This window comes from Habropoda laboriosa, unplaced genomic scaffold, assembly GCF_001263275.1.
Source record: "Habropoda laboriosa isolate 0110345459 unplaced genomic scaffold, ASM126327v1 scaffold158, whole genome shotgun sequence".
NCBI lineage: Eukaryota > Metazoa > Arthropoda > Insecta > Hymenoptera > Apidae > Habropoda > Habropoda laboriosa.
The window spans coordinates 75,243-101,638 of NW_017100280.1; the positions used below are offsets into that span (position 1 = coordinate 75,243).

Here is a 26,396-nt window from a genome sequence, read left to right on the forward strand (position 1 = left end):
GGAGGAGAGGGGTCCCTTTGACCCTCTCCGGGATGGCGCCCTTCCCTCCTCAACACCCGAGGGAGGGGCCAGGTGTAGGATGGGTCCGGTAGCGTTCGTCACGAGATCCCGGGCCCACCCCGCAACGCCGAGGAAGGACCACCGTGGGGGGTTTAGCCGGTAAGAGTCCGGCACTACCCCGTTTCCCTCCCCCGGGAGGCGGGGTGTCCACGAGGATCTCCCCCACGTAAAAAAAATAAAAAAAAAGGGTTATCCTGACCGTCCGAAAAGGATAGGTATCTTTGTGAATTTTTTCTGTGAATATAATGAAATAAACGAGAAATTAGTTAGAAAGCCTTCAATATATATATTGAAATGCCTTTGCACTGTTAAAATTTGATGTTCGATGACACATACAATTTTTGACTAATTTTTATTAATGGATCGGTCGAGGTGGAGATGGAATTTGCAGAGCAACTGGTAGTTAGAGGTGACGACTTAGAAAGAAGAGGCAAGAGCCTTGGGTTTTTCCCAAGTAACATGCCCAGATCCCTTGTCTTACAGCAGGGATTTTGTATTAGAAAACACACGAAATATATAAAACTTATATTGACGTATGTAGATAGTAATAGTGGGTAAATTTTTCTATAGTTTTTTGTGTGTTTCCTAACTGACACACTCACTTTAGACAACTGTTAGGACAAATATTTTTCATTTTGATAAAAATATTCCTATTAATCTTAAAAAAAGACCTGTTTTTGTTCAGGCATTTCTTTGCGAAATAAAAGAGGTATCTATTTTCTGGTATTTATCTCTTATAAATAACTATTATGTATATTGAACTTTTAATGAAAAAGAAGAATAATAGTTTGTCTAGAATAATACATTGATTTCGTAAGCCTTGCAAATCAATTTCATTCGACGAGCAATATATTTAGCAGGCAACAGGTTAAAGAACATGTAAAAACTGACCTGAGCGTCCACTTTCGTTCCACTGGTGTCGTCCCATACGACTTTGTGTCTGACGTCACTGGTAGGAGACGTCCGGCCCAGTGTTTCCTTCACCACTTTCACCACCTTCGATTTATCGAATTTAAAGTTGAGGCTTGCTGTTATCAGGTCTTCCGGTTTTTGTTTTTTCGACATCGGCTGGTGCCTCTTCGTGAACCAATTCGACGGCACCATAATGGACGATTTCGAGGATAGGCCGCCAGCGAGTTTGCTCTTGGCACCGTGAAGGATCGACACGTCAAAGCTGTTCGAGCGAAAGCTCTTCAACCGACTTCGTTTTTGTTCAACCGTTTTGCCAGACCAGCTGGACTTGCTGTCCTCTCGCGAGCTCAAAGAATCGTCTCCGCATCGGTTAATCTCCGTTGCAGAGGACGCTAACGAACTCAGGATCGATATCAGATCGGTGTTGGAACAAACGATGCCTGCTGCACCGGAAACAGAAGAGCTCGCGGCTCGTGGCACCTCTAAGGCTCGTCTTCGGATGGAAGGTGTCGGCGACACTGACGGAGGAGGTGGTTCCGAGAATCGTCGCTTCTGGTATTGGGTATATCGTTGAGTGGAGCTGTTACCTTCTAGTGGTTGGATCTCGCACACTTGTTCTGTGGACGTCTTGTACATCTTCAAGCATACCTGGAACATAGTTGTAGGATTGTAAGCATTGTCCCTTCGTTCGTGGTTTTAAGAAATGAACGACGAAGGCAATAAAAGAGAAAGCGAGAATCGACAGGAACACGAAACAGGCCATTTGTCGCGAGGCCCATCGTAATATTTTAATTAAAATATCTTCTAAAGTAATGGTTTTTCGGTGTAAATAGCCTAACGCTTTTATATAGAGAATGACGAGCTGAATCGATTGATGTATTCGAAGAATATACAATTCCGTTTAAAGAAACAAACTTGACCTTCATATGTCCTTAACGTGTCCACTTACAAAAATGATAGTCATATCAAACAATGCCCCCCTCGAAACCAGTCAACGTTTATTTGAAGCCTTTTTCGATATAATTAACAGTTTTGAAAATATTCCAGCTTCTAGTCTTAGGTATATTTTTCAAAATACCTAAGTCGTCCACACTTAGACGAATTCAATGATTATAGTCATCAAGAAACTAAATTACGCCGTAAAGTGTGTGCTCCCTAAAATACATCAATTCTTCCCTAGTAACATTGTTTCTTATCAGGAATATTTTTGATAATATTCAATCGTCACGCTTCACACGTGCCTCACCCTGTATAATATGTACTTGTTATACTAGGAAATTCCAGATTGAATAATTTTTATTAGAATTTCAACACATTCGCTACCAGCGTCACATATGTACATACATATGTGTGACGCACCTCCATTTCCAACGAGAGCTCAGTGACATACATGATATGTGACGGGGTAACCCCGAATTTCATTTTTTCACTGCATAAACAAACGAAATCTGTTCTGAACCTGGCAAATATGCTTGAAAAAAGTTGAAGATATAACTAGCACACGTGGTGTGCCTGAGAGTATTTTAACACATTTATGTAGGAACCGAGGAAAAAATGAGGGACCCAAACGGGAATCGAACCCATGACCTCCGGGCTAGGTGCACTACGCGCTACACCAATAACGCCCTCTCTATTTTTTCCTCGTTGATGTTCCTTATTAAGGATTCGGTATGGAGGCCCCGATCCTGTATTTATTAAAATAAATTATTAGCTTGTGTCCCATTAGCATGGTTTGTGGTGAGAGTTTTGTCTCCGTGGCGTGGTAGCGAACGTGTTAATAATTTTGTTACGTTTTACGTTTACTTCATATTCGATAAGTGTCCTAATACTTATAACAACATATGCTAATAGAGAATCCTTCTCCTTTCCACTAAAGTGTCGCACGTGAAGATTTACTAGAAAACCAATCAGAAATTCGTTATTAAAGACACTGCTAAATATAAGAAAATTCTCACCTTCCTCGGTTTTATCTCTGCGATATCGTCCATGATATCCAATTGTAGATTGTGTGTGCTCCCACTGTTGCTGTATTGACTAGTACTGTTGGCTAGTATTCTGGTACCACCTCCGAGTGGGAAGGCAGCGATTGATTCGCGACGATTACGGCCAAACAGAGTTGGTGGCACTCTGGAAATCGTTACAACCGACTGCCTTCGGCCATTAGGCGGAGGAGCTGGTGCTTGAGAGAGTGTGGCCAGGTAAGCGGCTTCTCTCGACGATGGTCCCGATCCTTCTCCACCACGCTCGCTCAGCCGCCTCACCTGTTGATAGGAGTCGTTCGAGTTGAGTGCTTTCGTATCGACAATTAACCACAGGAGGCTGAGATGGAGATGAAGCTAATTGATAGGCCCTGGCGATTGCTAAAAGTCACGAGTTACCTCGAGAATTGGGGAGCCATTTAAAAATTCAGTTGACTTTAGAGCTGTTATAATATTATACAGTTGACTTTATTATTACTGTTCTACCGATTCAACGATACATATATGGTGCTTCAACGTAAATAGAATTTAAAGTGATGTACAATACGAATTATTTATTGTGTCAGGGATTATATCATATTTAACCCCGTCCGTGACTGAATATTCGTTTTGAAGAATTTATTTATCTGCCGGTTTATGGCGTCTGTAATAGATACTAAACTGAGATCAACTTTTGTTTAACTATTCAAGTGAGACGTATGCGTCCCACTGGTCACGAAACGGTTAAAGTACCTACTGCCGATAAAGAAGAAAATTTTTTGCATTTGTATAAAGCTGGACGGAATAACAAAAAATAATTACTTGGAGAATTAACGAATAATAAACAAATGATTATGAATTTTAGGTTATCTATACATAATGTAGAATGTCCTAGCAAAACTCGAACATCTGAATATTTTCTTTGTTTTTAATAATACTGCTACTATTTAAAACATAGTGAGAAATTCACAGGTATAACACGATGTAAGAAGAAATTTTTTTCCGTGGTCATTTTTTCTTCGAACATTTTAAGGTCACCAGTATTTGTTGCTATAAAGCATATATTTTTTGTTCGCATCTTATAGCGGATGCTAAAATGCATATTTGAGTCACGACATTGAGGTGACCTTGAGGTGAGCTTGAGCACCAAAAAGTTGATCAAATATCGAAGCAGTGTTAGGATATTATGTGAACGGATACGATACTTCATAAATGAACCACGTGATCAATATACGTATAAATGAACACGTTTCATTAAAAAAACACTGTATTTCGTAGGGTCAAAAACAACAGTGTTTCTAAATTTTCTTCGCAATGGAGTTACATTCTTTTATATGTATTTCTTTGTACAAAGAAATTAATATATTTTTCAGAATCAGGCAGAACAGTTAACTTTTTTTAAATATAGCTATTTAAAGAGGATATTATATAACGTTATGTAAAGGATATTATATAACGTTCTGATGCGTTAAAAATACGTTACAAAGAAAAGGGATGTGGTTCGTAAGTGCGCCCTTCCTGATATAATCATCAGACGGTACCTGGGATGCGATTATCCCGGAAGTGCATTGCGGAGTTGGTAGAGAGTGTTTCCTCGTTTCTCTCCATGGAGACAATAGATAAGGATTCAAGGAAGGCGAATCTGGATCCAAGCATCGTGGAGGCGATTCGTTTCTACGCTGTTCCGCTTCCTCTTCCACTAGTGTGCTTTCGTCGACGATGATCTGTGGTTCTCCACCACTTCCGGTGCTCAGATTCGTGCTGTAAGATTGTTTCCTCATTTTGTTTCAAGAACTCTGCCCTGAAAACAAACCGAAACTGTTGTTATTAACTATGTTCAATGTATAAAGAAAATTTGGAATTTTATGTAATAAAAATGATTTCTGAATTAAATGGCGGAAAGTGCAGCAACCCTCTTGCGTTCAGTGATATCGTTTTTTCATCGATAGACGATAGTTTAAGCGTAACAAAATTTATCCTTTTCACTTCTCACCGACTCGTGAAATCTTAACTGGGGAGAAATGCGGTGGAAACAATTTTATAAAATAAATTTCGTTATTTGTACTGCACGTAGATACATACATACGTACATCGCGGGTATTCAATGTGAAAGTTTGATAGTAACTTCACACGTACCCGAATTGTTAGATTTTCGAAAGAAAGTTCGTTCTTACATCGACGATATCGATTTATTAGATGCAGTTTATTTATACCCGTAGAATCAGCGAACTCCTACATTTTTTTTCGCAGATCATTGGGCCGAAAGATTTTTTTTCACGTAAAAGGGGACTGCCAAGTAACGTGCTCAGCTTCAAGCTCTATCGAAAAGAAAATGTAGAATGTCAATATTTGTGACACGTTCTCTACATGAAAGCTGATTTCGCTACCTGGTACCGAAAGTGAGTCCCAGATTGTAAATTACACTTTCTAGCTCTCAGTTCACCCCACACTACCACCAAAATTATTTACTTTCGAGTAACAAAACAGGAATCTTACTACCACCTATACCAGTGATTAAAAGCTAGCTAGAATTACCCCACACCTCATGTTCAGATATTTGAAGTAATACACTGAATCGAATTTACGTATAACAAAAAACCAAATGTGACTTCGAAAGTAGAAACGTTCCTCTATTTAATGAGATTAATATTAATAATTTATGTCGATTCCAAGTACCGATTTACCTTGCTTGAATATTGGCCACTGTTACAAGGTTTCGTTGCAAAATGAACATTCAGGTATTGTTTAACATAAAAGGCTGCTACAGTCACAGAAACGACGAATATTAACTAGTTGCATCAGTACCAAGTGGCAGTACCATACAAAGTCAAATCACGCGTTTTTCATTTCGAGATATTTAAGTGGCCGGAGTTACCCCGCTTTCCCCTAATGCGCATGGCAGACGATAGATGTTGAAACGTGGCTGCAAAATCTTCTGTTTTAGCGTTTGAAAGTTTTTAAAAAATTTTTAAATTATCGTTTTTAAGTTTCTCTTATTAAATTAAGGTGAAAGTGCGCAAATGATACAAATTAGGGTGGAAATGTGCCAACAGATGCCAATGGCGTAGCACGAGCATATTTTCAAGGCGCCAACAGCAGTGAACCGGTTAAATATACAATTATCCAATAGTAGATTAGATATGATTGATTACCACATTAGATTTAATGTTTATTTTACGTTTAGATATAAACAAATTTATCGTAATACTTATTTAATAAATATTCACTTGTTCTTATAATTAAGGCATCTTCATTTATTAAATCGTATTGTCTTTTTACCGAGTTATTTATACATTGATATAAAATTCGCTGTAATATTTGCTTGCAAATTGCTTTCTATTTTTCCTTAAGGAAATTCAGTAAGTTGAATACTTGGTAAAGGTATATTATGAGAGTGACAGGTTCCTGTATCTTGTGTTCGTTATTTTTCTTTTCCTTGATGGATACTCATGCAAGGGGGGATTTCCATCGTTAGCCGTAAACGGAACTTTTGCGGGACGGATGTGGATAAGGAGACAAAGATGGAGCACAGCGAAAGATCATGTTCCATGATTTGACCAAGTATATAAGAGCTGTTTTCATCCCATCAGCTACACTAAAACGTAAATCAATTTAAAGGTCTCGAAGTAAAGAGAGCACATTTGTTACTTTTTCAATTTATTGAAACTTTGTTCGAGGAAACATGAAGCTTTTTGTTCTTTTTGGTGTTCTCGCTACTGTCGCTTATGTCTCTGGTGCAAGTGCTCCCCAAGCAGTCTACGATGGTCCAATTTATGAACTAAGTAAGCAATACATTTACTTTATTACTATATATATGTACGTATAGTTGTTAGATCTGTCATGATTCATTCGAATAAAATCATTTAGAAAAAATGCTTTGAAAAAAGTACAGGTGAAGAAACTCTGGTTTATGAAAGTTTTGTCAAGTTTTGTCTAAAGCAGTTTCTAAATGGAAGTAATTCGACTAATAAGTTTACAATAGTAGGTATAAAAAATAGTCCGTAAAAAAATATATACTTAAGATTTTTATGTATCGTATCTTGTAATGTGTGATATGAAAAATAATGTCAGTGGTTGAAACGATAATCGAAACTCATTATTTCATTTTATGTAAATATCACGAAAATTAAGATTACTTAACATTCTGTACTTTGCAGGTAAAATTTTATTTTCATTTAGCAGTTATTTGTTACAGCTGTTTTTCTCATTGATAGAGTTTATATTTTTCACAGAAAACTTTTATGCCAATAATACACAAAAAGTGTCCTCTCCTTTTTGCATTACAATAAGAATTGTTAAAAAAAAATTATTTTAAAGTTATAGCTAGATAACAGCTGGAAAAGGAACATTAATCTAATCAGGAAGTAACATACATGAACAAGTACTGTTTCGTACAGTGCTCTTATTTATTCGGTTATAAGGCGTTACGGTCCTTTTTTCAACCCAATGTGGAATGGGATGAAGATTGTAATGAATATGTTTAGTGTAGTTGTTGTTCGGTTATGAGTTGCTTTATTATGGAGCCGTGGTTCGGCTTCTAGTTACAAGGCTCCTTTTTTGACTGATTCTATGTTAAACGGGGCTGCTTATACAGGGTATCCCGTAAAGAGTGTAACACCCGGAAATGGGGGGTTGCTGGGGTGACTCTGAACAACTTTTTCCTTGACCAAAATGCTGTTTGAAGCTTGGTTTTTGAATTATTAACGAAAAACACTGGCCAATCAGAGCGCGCGTAGAGCCCGCGCTCAGGGACGGCCGAACAGAGATTCACGCGTACGCTTGTTCACGATAGCGCGCGGGTGAATCTCTGTTCGCTCGTCCCTGAGCGCTGGCTCTACGAGCGCTGTGATTGGCCAGTGTTTTTCGTTAATAACTCGAAAATGAAGCTTCAAACTACATTTTGGATAAGGAAAAAGTTGTTCAGGGTCACCTCAGCAACCCCCCATTTGCGTGTGGTCCCAACGTTACGGGACACCCTGTATACGAAGCTTCGTATGTTTTCATCGAGTTTTATTTGTCCTAACGTATTCAAACACTATCTATCAAAAATCAGCACGAATTTTCTGCTCCATCCAATAAATAATCTTGACTCACTAATTTCATGAAACAGTTCAATACGTCAGAAAATGTAAATGAACAATGTACTTTTTAAAACTAAAAAGATTAAATATATTCATTAGGACCGGTTGAAGAGGATAATGGCGGTGGCCAAGCAGTTGCAGAAATAGAAACGGAAGATAATTCCACTGGATTACCACCAATTCGAGAACGCAGAGTAACATGTGACGTTTTGTCGTGGCAATCACAGTGGTTGAGCATCAATCATTCCGCTTGTGCTGTCAGATGCCTGACTCAACGGCGTAAAGGTGGTCGCTGTCAAGATGGCGTATGCATTTGTCGGAATTGAAGTGTTTAAAAATTTGCTACACTAAATTGTTTATGTTGAAATACTTAATCTCTGATTCGACTATTCTACATTCCATACTTTACAGATTCTTGTACGAAATCATTTTAGTATCATGCATTTTTAAATATTGTTCAATTAATACACTGCCATTGTATTTTACTGCTGAAATTGAATAATGAATTAAAGCGACGAATTTATATTGTATTTTTAACCTAGTACACCGAAAACTAGCAATCGGATAATGTATGATTTTCTACAAATTAATAATGAATATATATTACTATTCATGATTTCCATTAATTGTTTCTTATTTACATTACATCCCTATTTGGTTTTAATAGAAAAGAAACAAACTAATAGTTCCTCATATTTTTTTTTATCATTCTTTTATTTTCTACAGTATGTATAACAAATTCAATATACACTCATGTTCATAAGTTCTAGGACACTTACTGAATGTGAAGCATACTGAAATCGACTGAAGTCTAGTGAATTCTGCTGGACTCTATTGAAATCTACTAAAATCTACCGAGATCTGTTGAATTCTATTAAAATCTACTGTATTCTACTAATATCTATTGAAACCTTTCGGAACCTACGGAAATCTACTAATACCTACTGAATTCTACAGACGTCTACTGTAATCTACTAAAATCTTCTTATTGAATGTGAAGCAAACCTCGTTGTCGTTACAAGTTTAATATAAAATTATTTGACATACGAAAGGCATTACAAAATTATTAAGATCGTAAAAACAAATTACTCACTTTAGAATCTTGAAGTATAACGAGTACTTACATATGTATATTTTTACTAATATATGAGCTCCTCAGAAGCCAAGATGATTAACACCACTTTTTTGAAATTCTTTCAATTTTAGCATCAAAGCACATGCTTGGTGCATAATTCTTCATAAGTAAAAAAACATTTAATGGAGATAGTCATTTTGGCTTCTGAGTGGCTCATGTGACACTAATTCTGGCGAGAAAATGTAATTTAAATCATATAATTTTTTCTACACGAACATAATGGGTGTTCTGGTACTTGTGAACGGCAGTGGATGTTTGTTACGGAACGGGCCGTAACGGTTGAGATTGCCTTCGTTTCGGGTTGGTTAAAGGCGAAAAACTCCAGAAGTGTGTTTGATGTGGTTTTATTTAATGTTTTGTTCGAACGGATATCGTTCTAGATGTATGGTTTTAGATTATCTGTCGACCTTGTGCGGGTACGTCGGTTTTATACTAGTTTTGGCACCTTGCTTCCGATCAATCAATGGTCAGGAAAAGGGCCTCGGAGTCGAGCGTTGCTTCATGGGTTTTTTCCGACTCGCCCCCTTCCTACCTGTGGATGTTCCACGAATTAAAATAATTTACCACTTTCCTCAAAATTCCCTTGAAAAATATTTATTAGTTAAAAAGTTACAGAAGCTTTTTCCAGCGTAACACGGTTGAAAGAAAAGACGTGAAATCACCCATGTCGCACGCCCCGACGCCTAATGTGTTAACGTTACATTACTGTTCAATTTTGATTTCATCATTTCTCCTCACGTAGTTGGAAATTTTAATGCTTTTCACGGTCATCGGATTTCAGACTTATAATATTATTAGCAGCACATTAGCGTATGTTTCTGATTTAATTTGATGACTTACTATTTCACTGCTATGCGCGTTCAAAAGGAAAGAATTGGTAATTCGTTTGCTTCGCGTAGCGAGCATCAAGAACATTAGTCAATCAACAGAGAGAAGTTAGTAAGAAAGTTTCCAAAGGTCGGTTCATTTTCCAAGCTGGATTTCATGCAGGATATGCTTAAAATTACAAATTGAATGATTAACTGTGTTCTTGTAGATAAAGAGACAATTATGATATCGTTGCAATGATTTGGTGGTATTCTATCCATTTAATGTCAACTTTAGCTTGGATTTTCCATTAAAATTCCATAATTGATTAGAATTTTTCAGAAACAAATCGACTATTATGTTAGTACAAATTACATTTCTTCGCCAAAGTTAGTATCACATATCGGTAAAAGTATTAGATGTACAAATTAATTCCGCGCTTTTTCTCACAAAATTCAATTTTTACGTACAAAAAATCGAACACAATTCTAATGTTCAAAATAATGGAGATTATTTTGAAGAATCATTTTTACATTTATCGTGTAACTGACGACTTCCCTCTCTGAAAAAATATGGCGGGTTTGAGCTGATAAAGTCGTCAAGATTTTATGAAGAAAGGCACTGAATTAATTTGTACACCTAATATATAGGGTGTTCACGGTATTAGTTTCCAGCGTTTTTCTCATAAGTCATAGATTTACGAGAAAAATAGAAGAAGACAAGGTTTCAGCATATTTTATACTCAATGCGATGGCTTGAATAGATTTTTTTTAATTTGCAGTGTTTTTCGCGTAATGACAATAGCACGAATTTTTGAGCTGTCCTAATATGGAATACTTTTTTTCATGCACATATTTTACCTATTTACAATGCTTTTTAATAACCATAAATATCATGGTTTTGTAGGAAATTTTATGCTATTTTGACTGGTAACAGAAAAATTAAAAATATAATAACGGTTTAGACAATATTTATTATTTTTACTGAGGTCCTCATTTCACATATTTGGCTGATGGTGTGCTCCTAATATGAGATACTTTATTAGCCTAATATGGAATAGCATATTATAACGAATTTACTTTTTTGAAGATGGAAAGTAGGATATAAATAAGTAAGTAACGCGTCTGATAATTATTTTTATTTAAAAAAAACAAAATTTGTTAGTTTTTATACAAAATTATAAAGAATTGTTTACAATTGCTTCAATCGTAAGATTTGGGTTCTCTTTTAATTGTTTAATAAAACGAAACAAAGTTCCTGTAGGAACAGAATACATATGTCTTCTCCGCCTTCAAAAATCCAATTTTTTAATCTATAACCGCTTGTATCGCTCTATACATACCTTCTTCTTTCTATTTCTTTCTAACTTATACGATAGACGACATCTAAAGAACAGAAAACACGTTTCACTTAGTCGTAATGGAATTAGATATACATGGTCTCAAATATGAAATATTCCATATTGAGCTCCTCGAGGTATTCCATATTAGGAATATCATTGTTGTCTGAGTTTTCAGAAATATTGTATTAACGAGGCAGAAATTCATAATTTCCAGGATGGTTACACAAACCCGACCATATTTGAAAGATAATCACGCATAAATAAAGTTAATGTGCTTACTTTGTTATGTATAATATCAGTTTAAAGATTCCTATGTAAAAATTCGGATTCTGGGATTCTTTAACCCCTTAACTTACAACAACGTGTCAGAAGATGTGAGAAAAATAGTTATATTAGTAAGAAAAATTCATTGTAATCCTAACTTTCGTTTGAATTCGTAAGACTGAAGATTATTAAATGTAATTAATCCGCAACAGATTAGCTTTGGTTACCTGATTTACTGAACCAGTAAAATGGCTGACGCTTAGATGCATAGTCAGAAAAGAAATCATAGGTTAAGGGGTTAAGATCGTAGTATTTCATATTGGGGCACGTATTCCATATTAGGACAACTCATCCTATATGAAAGTGGTTGCCGAGATCTTATAAGGTACCTATAGTGAATGCCTTAAATGGAAATAAATAAATAAATAAATAAATATTTAGAAGATTCCATACTGAATCATTTTTCACAGGATCTTAACAATTTTGTAACGACTGTTTAGGTTTGCTTCATATTCAGTGTATGTATTATATTTTGTTATTGAAGGGAATGGTATCATAATATAGCGTTGTATCAACATATTGTGCGCAGTTCAGGAGCTATATTGTGTTCAGCAATTTAAACGCTAAATTTAGATCGCAAGGTCACGTTTATATCTTGCTAAACAGATGTTGATGTTCAGATTAAACAATATAAGAAAGTGGAAGTTTTGAATCCTACTAAAAGTAATTAAATGTCACTCAGCACGTTATATTCCTATATTGTCCTTGGCAAGGCCGAAGCATTCCTTTCCATCCAATTAATCAAGTTTTCAAACTATCCCAAATCGATCAATAATCTCTTTTGACAACACCAACGGTAAACACTTAAGTAGAGATCCCATTTTGTGCCGATAATTTCATTACTAGTGACCGTCGTTAAAGGCAATAAAACTAATTTCCTTTCCGCGTAACGGGGCATCGCGCGACCCAATTGTGGCTTTATTTATGGCAAGGCCCTTCGCATCGTTTTCAACGTCCACCGTGGAACCTTGGAAACGAGATATGTATTTAGGTGTTCGCCTTATGCTGGAACGCTCTTATATTATAATTTTCCGACAAGAACGATAGAACTTTGAATTGAAATAAAACGAGAAATGCGAAAGGTAATCTGGTGCTTATTATTTTATTTTGAAGTACATTCGATGGCATTATACACGAAATACAATATCGTTTAAATGACCACCACGATTGCGTTTGCTGGAGTGAATACGACAAACCCGATTTTCGATTACTCCGGCACATAAATTAGGTCGTATCTCACCAATAACGCGAATGATGTTTGCTTTAGATCGTCAACAGTTTGCAATTTGTTGGAATAAACGAAAGACTTAACACTGTTAACACAGACTTAGACTCTAGGCTATCGCGCGAGAATATATGCGCTTTTTCTTATACCTATAGAAATGTTAAATCAAACTTTGACCGATTAATAGGCTACCGGTCGGTAAGCCTTGACGGCAAAAAAGCGATTAATAGGCTACCGGTCGGTAAGCCTTGACGGCAAAAAGCCGATTAATAGGCTACCGGTCGATAAGCCTTGACGGCAAAAAGCCGATTAATAGGCTACCGGTCGGTAAGCGTTGACGGCAAAAAAGCGATTAATAGGCTACCGGTCGGTAAGCCTTGACGGCAAAAAGCCGATTAATAGGCTACCGGTCGGTAAGCGTTGATGGCAAAAAGCCGATTAATAGGCTACCGGTCGGTAAAGTGCTAACATGGCCCCACAAGGAAAAGTCTAACGGTGTCAAGTCACAAGACCTTGGTGGCCAGTTGACAGTTCCGTTTCTTGAAGTAATTCAATCATTGAAATTCGATCACAATAAAGAGATAGTTTCAGCAGAAGCGTGGCATGTCGCAACTGTGTATTTACATGTCACGTGACTCTGACAATTCAATAACAAACATGGCGGCTGTGACAGTTTAAAGTTTTTATTGGAAATGGGTGATTGAAATAAAATTGTCTTTGTATAACTGCTAATGTTCAATTTATTTTACGACTCTGAAGAAACGTCTTTACTGTTTGAAATGCTCTATGGAACTGTCTCTGGACACCCAAAAAGAGAAAGCTGGGGTCCGCTTATACCTACCAACTGTTTACCCTATGGTATTGCAGTGTGCAGTGTGCAGCCTCGAAGACGAACACCAGACATATCTGGTTGAAGTCCTAGTGCCTTTGTCTAAAAGAACGTCGAGACATTTTTGTCCTCACTCGATTATTTCTACAGGGTGTTCTTAGAAATAGTCCAACAGTTCTATTGCACTAATTGGAAAATTCTTCACATTCTACAGGGTGTCTCAGGTAAAACCGAACCCCTAAATATCTCCTTTGTTTTTAACGATATTAGAAATGTTTAAAGCACACATTGAATGGCACCGAAGGAGGAATACGGTGGAAAGAAAATTTCTTTTTTACGGTCACTTTCTTTTTTATTTTTTCAAGGCAACCGGTATTTTTCCGCAGGTAAACACATTTGTTTTTCTATCGCATCTTGCAATGGATACTAAAATGCATCCACTATATTTGAGTTATGACCTTGAACACCAAAAATAAAAAAAATGATCAAACTCGAAGACAGCGTTAGGATGGTATATGAAATTACCGTTTATGTTATAAATACTCACAGTGATGTCCATCAGTAGTGATACACTGTCTAAAAGCAGAAATCATGGATTGTGGTGCTATTTCAATTTTTTCCTACAGTAATATCTATAGTATTGTCATAAACGTAAACGATGAGACATACTTTGATACGAGGTCTCACGCGAAATATCATTTCTATGCGAAGAAAAGTTGCAATTGCTAGATATAGCAATAGACATGCGTATCGAAGAGGAAAAAATACCATGTAAAGAAAGTAAACCAAAAAATTGGCTGATTGTCAGTGATACAGATCCATTTAGGATTTGGTCTTTATGTCCCAGAGACATAGGAAATTTCTATATAATATAATCAAATCTTCCTGAAAAGCACGTTTTCCTTCGGAACCCATTTCGATTTGTACATACGCATTTTTATCGCGATAGGAAGATCTCAGGAGACCCAGAGTACATAAGTCTCGTCGCCTCACACGAGAACTCGTCTCGAGGCATGCCTCGAGGTAAATCTCATCGTGTAGAGCTTATTTAACTTACACTCGGTATTTACCGACAGCAACTTGCCACTCTAGACGACATGTTGAATCGTATAATCAAAGATACTGCTGTTATCACGTGAGAAACAATTGAAAAGGCATCATAGTCTGTTCAATTCTGACACGTCGTCGAGAATCGATTGAAAATGTAGCGACTGTATGATCGCCTGAACTTTTTGCTATTAACCTTTTTTGTGTTCTGCTTGTCACGTTGGCGCGTTGCCCCGGTCAGCCCTCGCATTTCCCCTTCCCTGGTCGCATTTGGGTCCCTTGACCTGCTTGTCTCGTTGGCGCGTTGCCCCGGTCGGCCCTCGCATTTCCCCTTCACTGGTCCCATTTGGGTCCCTTGACGGGGGTGAGTTTTGGGTCGGAAGCTAAGACTCCCACTCACGTTCGGGCCTTGGTCACCGCCCAACGCCAACCACTCATCCTCAAGGAGGGGGTGTTTTGCGCGAAGTATGCGTCACCTGGGCTTATGGGAAAAACCCAGGGTAACGGTACCGCTCGCTCTCGAGAACGTGCCTGGGCTTGCGCGGGTTTATGATACGTCAATTGCGAAGAAAACTCGAAATTCTCCGCTTTTACGAGAGGTTTGGAGCCCTCCTGACAATAAGGAATAATTAACAAACATTAAAACGAAAAACATTAAAAAACATTGAAAACATTAAACGCGTATTCAAACCTTAATCTGAAAAATAGCAGAGAGTCGCGTCCGTATCGTAAACCTGGTGTAACTTAAGTATTCTTAACATAGTCCGTGACTGGTATTGCTGCCGATGGACGTTATTTGGAGCATTTGTAACATAAAAAGTAAGTTCACGTATCACCCTGACATTGTCTCAGAATTTCATTTTCTTCAATGTTCAGAGTCACCTTAAGGTCAGAAATGCATTTTAACATCCGCTACAAGATGCAATAGAAGAAAGTATATGTTTTCCTGTGAATACATATCGATTACCTTAAAAACAAAAATTGGAAAAAGTGATAGAAAGAATTTCCTATTTATGACATTCCTCTTTTGAAACCATTCAAAATGTGTTTGAAACATCTTCTGATATCGTTAAAAATGAAGGGGATGTTTAGGTTAGGTTAGGTCTTAGCTGTATATCTCATCCTGTAGAATACCTTCTATATAATAAATAGAAAGTAAATATGTTTTCCTAGGAAAACTTTGAAAATTTATCTGGCGTTTAGTACGCTGTATTTTATCGATGACCAATACTTTGAAGTCTAAGTATAAACCCTGCTTTTACATCGTCACTAATTTGTGAAAAAGACCGTGCAATGTAGAGGCTGCATTCAAATCAAGGAACGTTTCACGTATACTGTGCGACTCACACAGAGATTTGTGTATCAATGAAGTCAGGCGCATTGATGTTTACCACCGAAGATACAATTCTTAGCTATTGTTAGTGTTGGATTATTTCTAACAACACCCTATTGAAATAATCAAGTTTGGACAAAAATGTCTCCGCGTTATTTTAAACAAAGGCACTAAGACTTCCATCAGATGCATCTGGTGTCCGTCTTCGAGTCACGCACTGCACAATGCGATACCATAATGTAAACAGTTTTTAGGTATAAGGGGACCCCAACTTTCCTTTTGGATGCCCAGAAACAGTCCTTTAGAAGATTCAATAGCGTAAAGACGTTTCCTCTGAGTCCGTAAATAAATAGCATATTACAAAGTTAAAAGACTATTTCTTTCCATAACCCATTTCCAATAGTTAGCGTTGTAAATGCAAATAGAATTGTTTTTATGTGCTGTAACGCCACGTGTCAAAATTAATATAGTTAATTATGATTGATTTACGTTCACATTACGATGTTGAATTTGTATGAATTGTTACGTACTCGATTGAAGCACACCAGACCGTCGTATTTTGTACTCGTGGAACCTGTTAGATTCCGATGTTTAGTAATTTAAATAAAAAATAACAATTTTATTTTACTAAATTTTCTACACGAAATCTTAGTTTCTAGATACGTTCGGTCGTAGCGATGCTTCTATTATGTGCGGGATGTTTAACTGCTTGCTTTTATTAAGGTTCGTAGGTCTTATTTTAGGGTAGTGGGAGTACGGAAAGGTCCAACGGTTTTGGGACTTGATGAGTATGATTCGGAGTTGGTGAACAACAGAGTATGACTCGGAGTTGATAAACAACAATAAAGCGTATGAATAATTGTGTAAAAAGATACTTGTTAGAGGTTATTAGGCGGTGGATATGAAATGTGTCTATCTTATTTGTTAAGGTTAGAGAAAAAAATTTCGTCATTTTTAGGGTATACGAGAAGCTAAATTTTAGAGCTTTCGAAACAACCACGGAAATCTTCGCTTAGAGTCTACTAACAACAATAATCTGCTGCACAACATTAATTTGTCGTGCAGCGTAGCGAGAAGCACCGACCAACGAAAATCGTTTCGGTGCAGCACCTACAATATCTCAGGTTCTAGTTGTCCGATTGACTACAAATTTTACATGCACCTTCAGTGGATGTACCGTTATCGGCTGAACCATAATTATGCCAAAATATATATTCTTCTGATTTTTAGAGCCCCTGAAAAACGAAAAAATGTCGACAAAATCGATATTCAAAATTCAAAGTGCCGCCATTTTGTAAATTTTCACTATTTTTTTTTTCATTCTGGTTCACACCATAGTCACAGTCGTACTAATCAAGGATCCTTTTGGTTTTTTCAGTTCGGATAAACAGAATGGGCGGAATCGTGTCAGCCATAATAGGCTACCGGTCGGTAAGCCTTGAAGGCAAAAAGCCGATTAATAGGCTACCGGTCGGTAAGCCTTGAAGGCAAAAAGCCGATTAATAGGCTACCGGTCGGTAAGCCTTGAAGGCAAAAAGCCGATTAATAGGCTACCGGTCGGTAAGCCTTGACGGCAAAAAGCCGATTAATAGGTTACCGGTCGGTAAACGTTGGTGGCAAAAAGCCGATTAATAGGTTACCGGTCGGTAAAGCCTGAATCCGCTGGTCGACGGCTATTAGCTTGCACGCTGTAAATAAAGATTGAACTTTTCATCTTACAAAAAAATCCCTAAAAAGGACTAAAAAATGACACTCTAGACTAGAATACCCCCTTAAGAAGTTAAAGTAAGCCTGAATCCGCTGGTCGACGGCTATTAGCTTGCACGCTGTAAATAAAGATTGAACTTTTCATTTCCCCTTACGCTTCTCAACTTACAAAATGTTACAAATGTGAATACGAATGGTGTAAAACTTTTCTTCAATTAAACATTGGTAAGCAGAAATAAACTTCGTTTATTTATGTCCGTAACTTGAGAAGCATAAGATACATTCAACTTGTAAAGAACTTTGTTTCAGTTTATTAACATTTAAAACGTGTTCGTTAGCTTTTTTTTTTTTTTGCTGAAATATGGTTTCATAAAAGAACGAATAAAAAGTTTCACGGAAAATTGATCTTCCAATTTAATGCAATGCATTCGTAAAGTTTAAGAAACTAAGCTAATTAAGCTGTGCACTCTCTGAAAAGCTTGTGTCCCTTTAAATAGAATAAACAATTAAGTACATTTCCTTGTACGCTTTAAAGAAAAAGTAAAAATGTACGTAAAAATTGTATAATTTCCAACAGAACATTTTGATATATATTTACTTTCTGGAAACGAAAAAGGGAATAATATTTACCGTTGACATTTTACGCAGGTTCTTTGCTACTATTTAATCAGATATCAATTAAAAAAGTAATATGCTAATAACAGCAAAGCGTTTGGTACAAGTAGCGGTACATAAATGAGAATTATCGTGGAATGGAAGTGATGACGTTGAGTATTATCTGTTCATTTTATGTAGCTGTGAAGTTAAATTGAAATTCACCTATTTATAGAAAGTAATATCCTTCTCTAAGTGATGGTGCTAAAATGGTCCACAGAAATGGGGTACATCACTCGGAACTTTCAATTACAAAGATGAAATTATAGAAAAGTTTAGCCCTTGGTAGAGATATTTTCTTTTTTTCATAAATACTGCAAGGTTTTATTGCAAAAAATAAAAATAATTATTATTTAACGTAGACCATACGTTTAATATTGATTTGAAATATTTCTTAATAAAGTATTCAAATAAATCTTCACACTCCACGTGATTTAATTCATCTCCTATTTTTAATAGAGTTGCTTTTTAAACAATGGAGAAGGTTCTGCGTTGAATTATTTTTAAGTTGCACACTCAGTCAAAAAAGTCTCCGTATACCTCGTTAGAATTTATTTGAAGTTGTATAATTTCAATAGAAGGGGTAGTAAATAAATAATATTTGCGTTATTTTATTTAGCAACGTAACATTTACTATTGGTACAATGAATAATAGCAAAAACTTTCCGTACAATACCTAAGAATTCAGGAAAATGTCTACAAACAAGGCTTTAAAGGCAAGTACAAGTTAGTTTCTTGTTTACGAACAATTGGAAAAGACGTTACTCAAAATATTTTTGCTATAATGAAAAGTATCTGTTTATATTTATAGCTGTTTATTTAATTAACAACAAATGAATGTAAACTATTTTTCTTTGTACTAATAGTAAATGTTACGATTTTAAATAAAATAACTAAATAATTGACTACTTTCTCTGTTGAAATGATGCAACGCAACATTAAGTGAAACGAATAACATTAATTATTATAGAATAATCTTATTGCTGTGCTTTTGATTTGTTAAATAGTTTCAGTATAAATTTATTCGATTCAGATTTTCGAAGTATTGATATTGTACGTATTAGATATTTGAAGAAATAAAGTATTTTGAACATCGTTATAGTTGTTGAAGTTTTGAAAAGTTTCAAGAATCATAGTTTTGTTAATTTGTTCCCGATAAGCTTTAGAATTTTTCACAACTAAAAGTGCGTCATCACGAATCGGTCAGAACGGTTAAAGTTTTCAAGTCTACCCTGAAAACCATCGGTTTTTTGTGGAATAAAAGTTTCAATATTACGAAAAGTTTGAGGAATGTTCTATTTCTTTGCAATATTAGGTTGCAAGCTCAAGCAATATGAATTTTAACATTGAGGATAATCAATGGTGTTCACGATAGAATCCTATTTAGTAGAAAGTTTAAACGGTATTCAAAATAGACAATATGAAAAGTGATATAATTTTTCGCATATTTTTTCAGATATTTCCTATTATTTCAATTATATCAGTATACGAAAAAAGTCGAAAGGAAATAGAATTTATGAGTAAACATATATTAGGTTTTACTGGTACAGATTTTAACCCCTTAACGTATGACTTCTTTTCTGACTGTGCATCTAAGCGTCAGCCATTTAATGTTTCAGTACTGTATCATGTAATAAAAGCTAATCTGTTACAGATTAATTACATTTAGGAATTCTCGATCTTACAGATTAAAACGAAAGTTAGGATTACAATGAATTTTTCTCGCTAATATAGCTATTTTTCTCACATCTTGACCAAAATCTCTGTCACGAGTCTGACACGTTGTTGCAGGTTAAAGGGTTAAAGTGAAATTATATACACTACCGGTTAAAAATTTGGAATCACCTGCCAATTTACATCAATATTGAATCCGCTACTAATTCTTTATTGATTTGAAATTGATGCTGTGGAGATCAATAGCACTTTACCTCAAAAAATTCTTATAAATGCTAACTTTTTTTTCGAGAATTTTGGTGCAACTTGCAATGCATAGTGATTGCAAACATTTGGCCGGTAGTGTACATGTAACTTTATGCGCATAGTATACAATTAGTAAAAAATGAACGTGATTCGTAAGAAATTCTCTGAATTTGAGAACCTGAAATGTTGATAAGTTATAATAATGCAATACTGATACATATGCGTAATGTTAACGGTACCAGTTTAATGTAACATATTTATTATTTCATTTACATTATCATTATGTTATATATGTTACATTAAACAGATACCGTAAACATTATGCATATCGGTAAATTACGTGTAATTTAACATATTAGGTGTATGCAAAAGTTTCCATCGTAGTTTCTCGGAGAATGTGTATTTATTTTTTATTATATTTGTAATTCATTGTCGTAAGAATACTAATAATGTAATATTAATACCATATACATCTTAACCCTTTGCACTCGGAGGTTATTTTGCAATAGGAAAGTTTGCAAATCGGATCATTTTTGAAACTTTTTAAAATGAACGTAGAAATAAACTATACCATTTTATTTAAATATTCAATGTATTCTCTATTTCACTATGGTGAACAAATTTACGGAGGCCCATAGATTTACCCTCTGTTTTCATTAATTGTTTACCAAGTGACGATTACATAACGTCGCTTCTCAGTCACCACTCGATTGCAAAGGGTTAATATTATATTCAGTACAAATACCGTCTGTGAAAATTTAAATAAGAAAAGAAGCATGCAGTGCCTATCAGTGCCATCGATTTACAAGCGATGGAAACTTTGGATAGGCATTATATATAAACATATTTACTTTAACACTAAAACTACCGACCGGGTCAAAATGACCCATTAGCATCATTCGAAAAAACGTGAATGTTCTATATTGGTAAGTATTATCGCTTGTAACTTTCCGGATTTATATTCTACATGTATGCTTCCATTTTCCAATCACGGTTTACTAACATAAAAATTCACTTTTGGAAAGTCGCTAATGGGTCATTTTGGCCCGGTCGGTAGTTTTAGTGTTGAATTCATTCTATTTCGCAAGAATGTACACTGCGTTAACAAATGTGATTTTTAAAAACAGCGAAAAGACACTGGTTTGAGAAAATTTAACAAGAATTTATCGCTATGCTCCAATCATATTGTTACTCGAAATAATTAGTGTAGCAAAATCTAGTAAGTTTAAACATTAGTATGCTTTCATGTTCAAAGTATAATTCTTGTTTTGTTTGTTTGTCGTGCGAAATGAAATTTTAACAACGTTCGTTCGAACATTCTCCAGTTTGTAATCCGATAATAACGATATTACAAAATTTAGGCTGAAGGTAGGCACGGCTTAAACAGGCCTGTGTTCCAATCAATCGACTGTACTCGAATGCGATTCCTTGAAAGATATCAAGTGATATCCAATAAAGCAAAGACCTGGTGAGTGCAACTTTAGATAGTCTATCGATCGTGCCTCGCAACCACAGTTCACCCTTAGAGGTACAAAGTTAAAGCGTACAGGGAGTTACTGATTGTACGCTTCTCTCTTTTTTTTTTATGTACACTCGTGTCCATAAGTCATCGAACAATTGACACAGTTTGAAGAAATTTATATCATTAGGTCGTCCCATAAGTTCGTGCCGAAAGCGAAAATTATTTCAATGAAAATCAGAGGAAATTCTACAGCGACGGCATAATAGTCTTACCAAAAAAAAAAATTGTGGAATGAGAAGGCGCTTATGTGTCTTTTTTAAATCAAATTTAAAGGTTCGTTGGAAATATTGATCTAAATTGTAAGATCCGACAGGAACTTACGGGATGACCTAATATTAGTTACGAAATTAAACTAACACTTGGTAATTCTTCGCATTATATTTCTTTGTGTCTGTGTTGAGATAAAATCTTATTGGAAATCAATTTCAATAAACATTGTGTTTAAAAGTGCACAGTGATTTATGAACAGGAGTGTATATTACCGTTTGTTGGTAACGTTAGAGCGTGTAATTCTGCGAGGCGTACAACCCTTTGTACATGTACGTTTACGTCACAGCGCGGTGCATTTTGACGTCACATGTTGTTTGTAACGTTAAGAAGAACGCGCAGGTGCAGAGCAATTGTTAAATTTTGCTATGCAGAACTGTTGACAAAGTGTTCTGTTTCAACGTCGGTATATGTGAAATTTTTTCACGAAAAAGGACGTTGCCCTTTAGTAGGACAGAACTTGAGGAACTTGTTTTGCTTGTTTCCAATTAAATGGAGCACCCTGTATACATATAGATTAATAGAAAGCGGTGTGAAACTTGTAAGCTGTATTCTTTTCCTTTTTTTTTTTTTATGCGATCTTATAAATGCTGTAAATTTTAGCAGAGTTCAGTAGATTTCACTAGATATTGGAAGAAATCACAAAATTTCAGTAGATTTCATTGTAAGTGTCCTACTATTTATGAACAGGAGTGTACGTTGCTCTTTCTATTAAATACTTGGTTTATCTTTCAATAGTTGATAAATTCTGCTCAACAGTTTTTATAGTTAACATAATTTCTCGTTGATCTATTATTTTAAAAAACTATCTCCGAAAGTTCAATAACCACAGATTTTATATAGATTTTTCACGATATTAGGTACATTTCCTTTCATCTGGGTAAATCTCGTAACTATCGAAGTATTATTTAACGATTATCAATATTAAAGGGTATCGCTTGTTTACATCTTCCAACTCATCGCGTGCTGTATATTATAACTTTTTACTCAATTTCCTGTAAATTTTCAAATTTCATTGAAGGAACAACACGTTTAATCGATTAGCTAACTTTCTATAATTATATCAACAATAATAACAAAATATTGTGCAGTTTATGAGTTTCATAACAAAGAAAAGTAGATTACTCAAGTAATCAATACAGCAGAAAATCCAAATAACCCATACATGTGACACACTGTTAATTTAACGGTGGTCCTCGACATCGCTTCGAAAGGAAAAGTAAAAAACAAAAGAATTTAAATTAGAAGTTTTAAAAATAGCAGGCTTGGTCCTCCGTGTCATAAAGTCGAACTATTAACGGTTGCGTTTGCGACGCAACAACCATGATGCACGTCGGTTGAGGTCGCGCAGGCACCTGTTCCTTTGTTTATGGTGTCTGCGCGAAGTAAACTTAATTTTTTTTCGAGCGCTCGAAAATATCATTCCGTTCAATTATCGACTGCTCGAGCGAGACTCGATCGTCACCTATTGTTCGTAGAAGAATAACTGCGATAGCCTTATTCTATCGCTGTTGGCTTACTGAGAGCGAGCAGTCACAAGTTCCCCTCCATCTCTTACTTCTAGGCCCTAAGTCACGCCTGAGACTTCACGTTTGCTTTGCCAGTCTATTTAAAGGTCTTGAAGTAAAGAGAGCACACTTGTTACTTTTCCAATTTATCGAGACTTTGTTTGAGGATACATGAAGCTTTTTATTCTTTTTGGTGTTCTCGCTACTGTCGCTTATGTCTCTGGTAGAACTACTCCCGAAGTAGTCTATGATGGTTCAATTTATGAATTAAGTAAGCAATATATTTACTTTATTAGAATATACAATATGTACGTATAGTTGTTAGATTTGTCATGATTCATTCGAATAAAATCATTTAGAAAATGCTTTGAAAAAAGTACAGGTGAAGAAACTCTGGTTTATGAAAGTTTTGTCAAGTTTTGTCTAAAGCAGTCATTTATACAGTTTAAGGAAAGTCGCGTTATCTAGTATATTAATTCTTTTAACTTACCAAAAGAATTCAAGTGGTTAGGTCCAATTTTAAAAAAGTTAGTCTGTTCTAAAGAGTGTACGAATATTAGTGGGAGTCACTGTACTGTCTGCTTCGATAGCAGAGATGCCGATTTTTAAGTAAATAAGTAAATTCTATGTTTTAAAGCAATAATTTCTTTACTCTATAAGATATGTACCGTTTTATTCTACAACTTTTCGTCGTTTCCCGAAAAGTTGGATATCCCGTTTTGTCAAAACGTCTTTTTTTTATTTTTGAGATTGAAATTTTCATCGCTAAATTTTGCAAATCTGTCTGATTGAAGAAGATAATGACGGTGGCGAAGCAGATGCAGAAAAAGAAACGAAAGATAATTCCATTGGATTGCCACCAATTCGAGAACGCAGAGTAACGTGTGATATTTTGTCACTGAGTTCAAAGTGGTTGAGCATCAATCATGCCGCTTGTGCTACCAGATGCCTGGCTCAACGGCGTAAAGGTGGTCGCTGTCAAAATGGCGTATGCATTTGTCGGAAGTGAAGTGTTTAAAAATTTGCTACACTGAATTGTTTATGTTGAAATACTTAATCTCTGATTCGACTATTCTACATTCCATGCTTTACAGATTCTTGTATGAAATCATTTTAGTATCGTGCATTTTTAAATATTGTTCAATTAATACACTGTTGAAATTGAATAATTAATTAAAGCGAAGAATTGATATTGTATTTTTAACATTGTACACCGAAAACTAGGTGCAAACAAAGTCATTTTCTTTGATAAAACGGACACATGCGACAGTGAGGAACGTATGGTGGTTGGGCTCTCGGTTTTTCGCAATTTTATGACCTTCCATTAAAGGAAATTACTTTGTTGGCGGCTCGTTGAACTCGTCTTAACATACACTATCATATTATGTATAAAAAAATGTAGCATTCCATTTAAAAAAATTAAACTGCACCACATAACGTCCCCCTCCATACCAAACAAGTTTTTTTAAAACATTTTTTCCCTAACATCACTTCCTTAAAAGATATTTCACTGTATTGAGATAAAACAGACACCCTGTACACCCTTTTTCTATAACGTGAATTGTTTTCAAAGTTGCAGTTTGGTGTTTTTATTTTTTAAATTCGCAGTATTACGGTGAATAGACTATGTGTTCTCATGGAAGTTTTAATTGAAGATTTTACAATCGCTACAGTCGATCATGAACGATTTGTGAACGCAGCACTTTTGTATTTTTGTGGAATATAGGAACTCGTTGTGCCTTACTTCTTTGTGTTATTATAAATCCACAATACAATGCACGCATAAATAGTGAATATACTGGTAAATCACACTAAATAAGTTCCAAAATAATCGTTTTTATTTTACGGTGAAGAAACATAAAAATCACTCCTTTATACCTTATCTTTCGTATTCCACAACACTGATTTTTCTTCATAGAGAGTGATTAAATCGGTGATTTCATTTCTCCACTAATTTTTTTTCCTGCCTTTTTTTTACTGCGGTGCACAGTACTGTGACATTTTATGGAGCAGTATCGGAAATAATATAAAAAGTGGATTGGAACTTGAGTAAAATTTTGAAAAAATTTTGTAGAGAAAGAAGGAAACGGTAATACTAAATTTGAAAAAAGGGAATAAGTAGTAAGATGGAGAGTGTATAATTGTTTATTAATTTTAAAGAGACAAGATACAATTTCAAAAATTCAGGTCAACTGAGTGGAGTAAGAAAGAAATCATACTAAATAGTAATAATCATACTAAATTCGAAAAAATTGAGTAAGTAGAATGAAAAATGTACCATTATTTATGAATCTTAAGAAGACACTATATAATTTCAAAAATTCGGAGAAACTGTAACTCCTTCAATGCGGAATTCGAGTAAGAAAGAAGTAAACAATCATACTAAATTCGAAGACATAAATTAGAGAAAATTTCAGATAGAAATTATTTCATGGTATAATAACAAATAAATGTTAAACAAACTTCTGACGCGTATAAAACATTATTTAACATAATAAATACCTTCGCTAAGGTTACTTTCAATCGATGACCATGGGTCAGTCTAATTTTTAATCCTTACGAAATTAATTTAATCAGGAGTAAGTAATGAGAACATGGAAACGTAGTTTTCTATTGAACAAAGTTGTAGAAACGTATAAATTATTATTTGCAGTGTTACAATAAATTCTTGGAACTATAAATTTATAATAAAAATTGTGAAAATTAATAAATTATACGGTATTGTAATATTCTAATAAAATAATGGAAATTTCACGCAAAAAGGT

The 26,396-nt window shown here is 35.3% G+C and overlaps 2 protein-coding genes across 2 annotated transcripts in view; one reads left to right on the plus strand and one right to left on the minus strand.

Moving 5' to 3' along the window:
* LOC108573583 overlaps nucleotides 1–4,720 on the minus strand; it is a 5,266-nt gene extending 546 nt beyond the window's left edge. The window contains exons 1-3 of the mRNA XM_017936046.1: nucleotides 4,472–4,720; nucleotides 2,928–3,233; nucleotides 952–1,620 (exon numbers count right to left, since the gene is read on the minus strand). Coding sequence (XP_017791535.1) covers nucleotides 952–1,620; nucleotides 2,928–3,233; nucleotides 4,472–4,711 — 1,215 coding nt within the window. The 5' untranslated portion in view covers nucleotides 4,712–4,720. The remainder of the gene's footprint in view (nucleotides 1–951; nucleotides 1,621–2,927; nucleotides 3,234–4,471) is intronic.
* Nucleotides 4,721–6,544: 1,824 nt separating this feature from the next.
* On the plus strand, nucleotides 6,545–8,337 carry LOC108573578 (defensin-2-like). The gene is made up of 2 exons (XM_017936042.1): nucleotides 6,545–6,712; nucleotides 8,111–8,337. The coding sequence occupies exons 1-2, from the start codon at nucleotides 6,613–6,615 to the stop codon at nucleotides 8,335–8,337; spliced, it is 327 nt and encodes a 108-aa protein (XP_017791531.1). The 5' UTR covers nucleotides 6,545–6,612.
* Nucleotides 8,338–26,396: the final 18,059 nt, after the last annotated feature.

Coding starts and splice junctions, on each gene's coding strand:
- LOC108573578 (XM_017936042.1), top strand. CDS start 6,613: ATGAAGCTTTTTGTTCTTTTTGGTGTTCTCGCTACTGTCGCTTATGTC. Junction 6,713..8,110: donor TGGTCCAATTTATGAACTAA/GTAAGCAATACA, acceptor TATATTCATTAG/GACCGGTTGAAGAGGATAAT.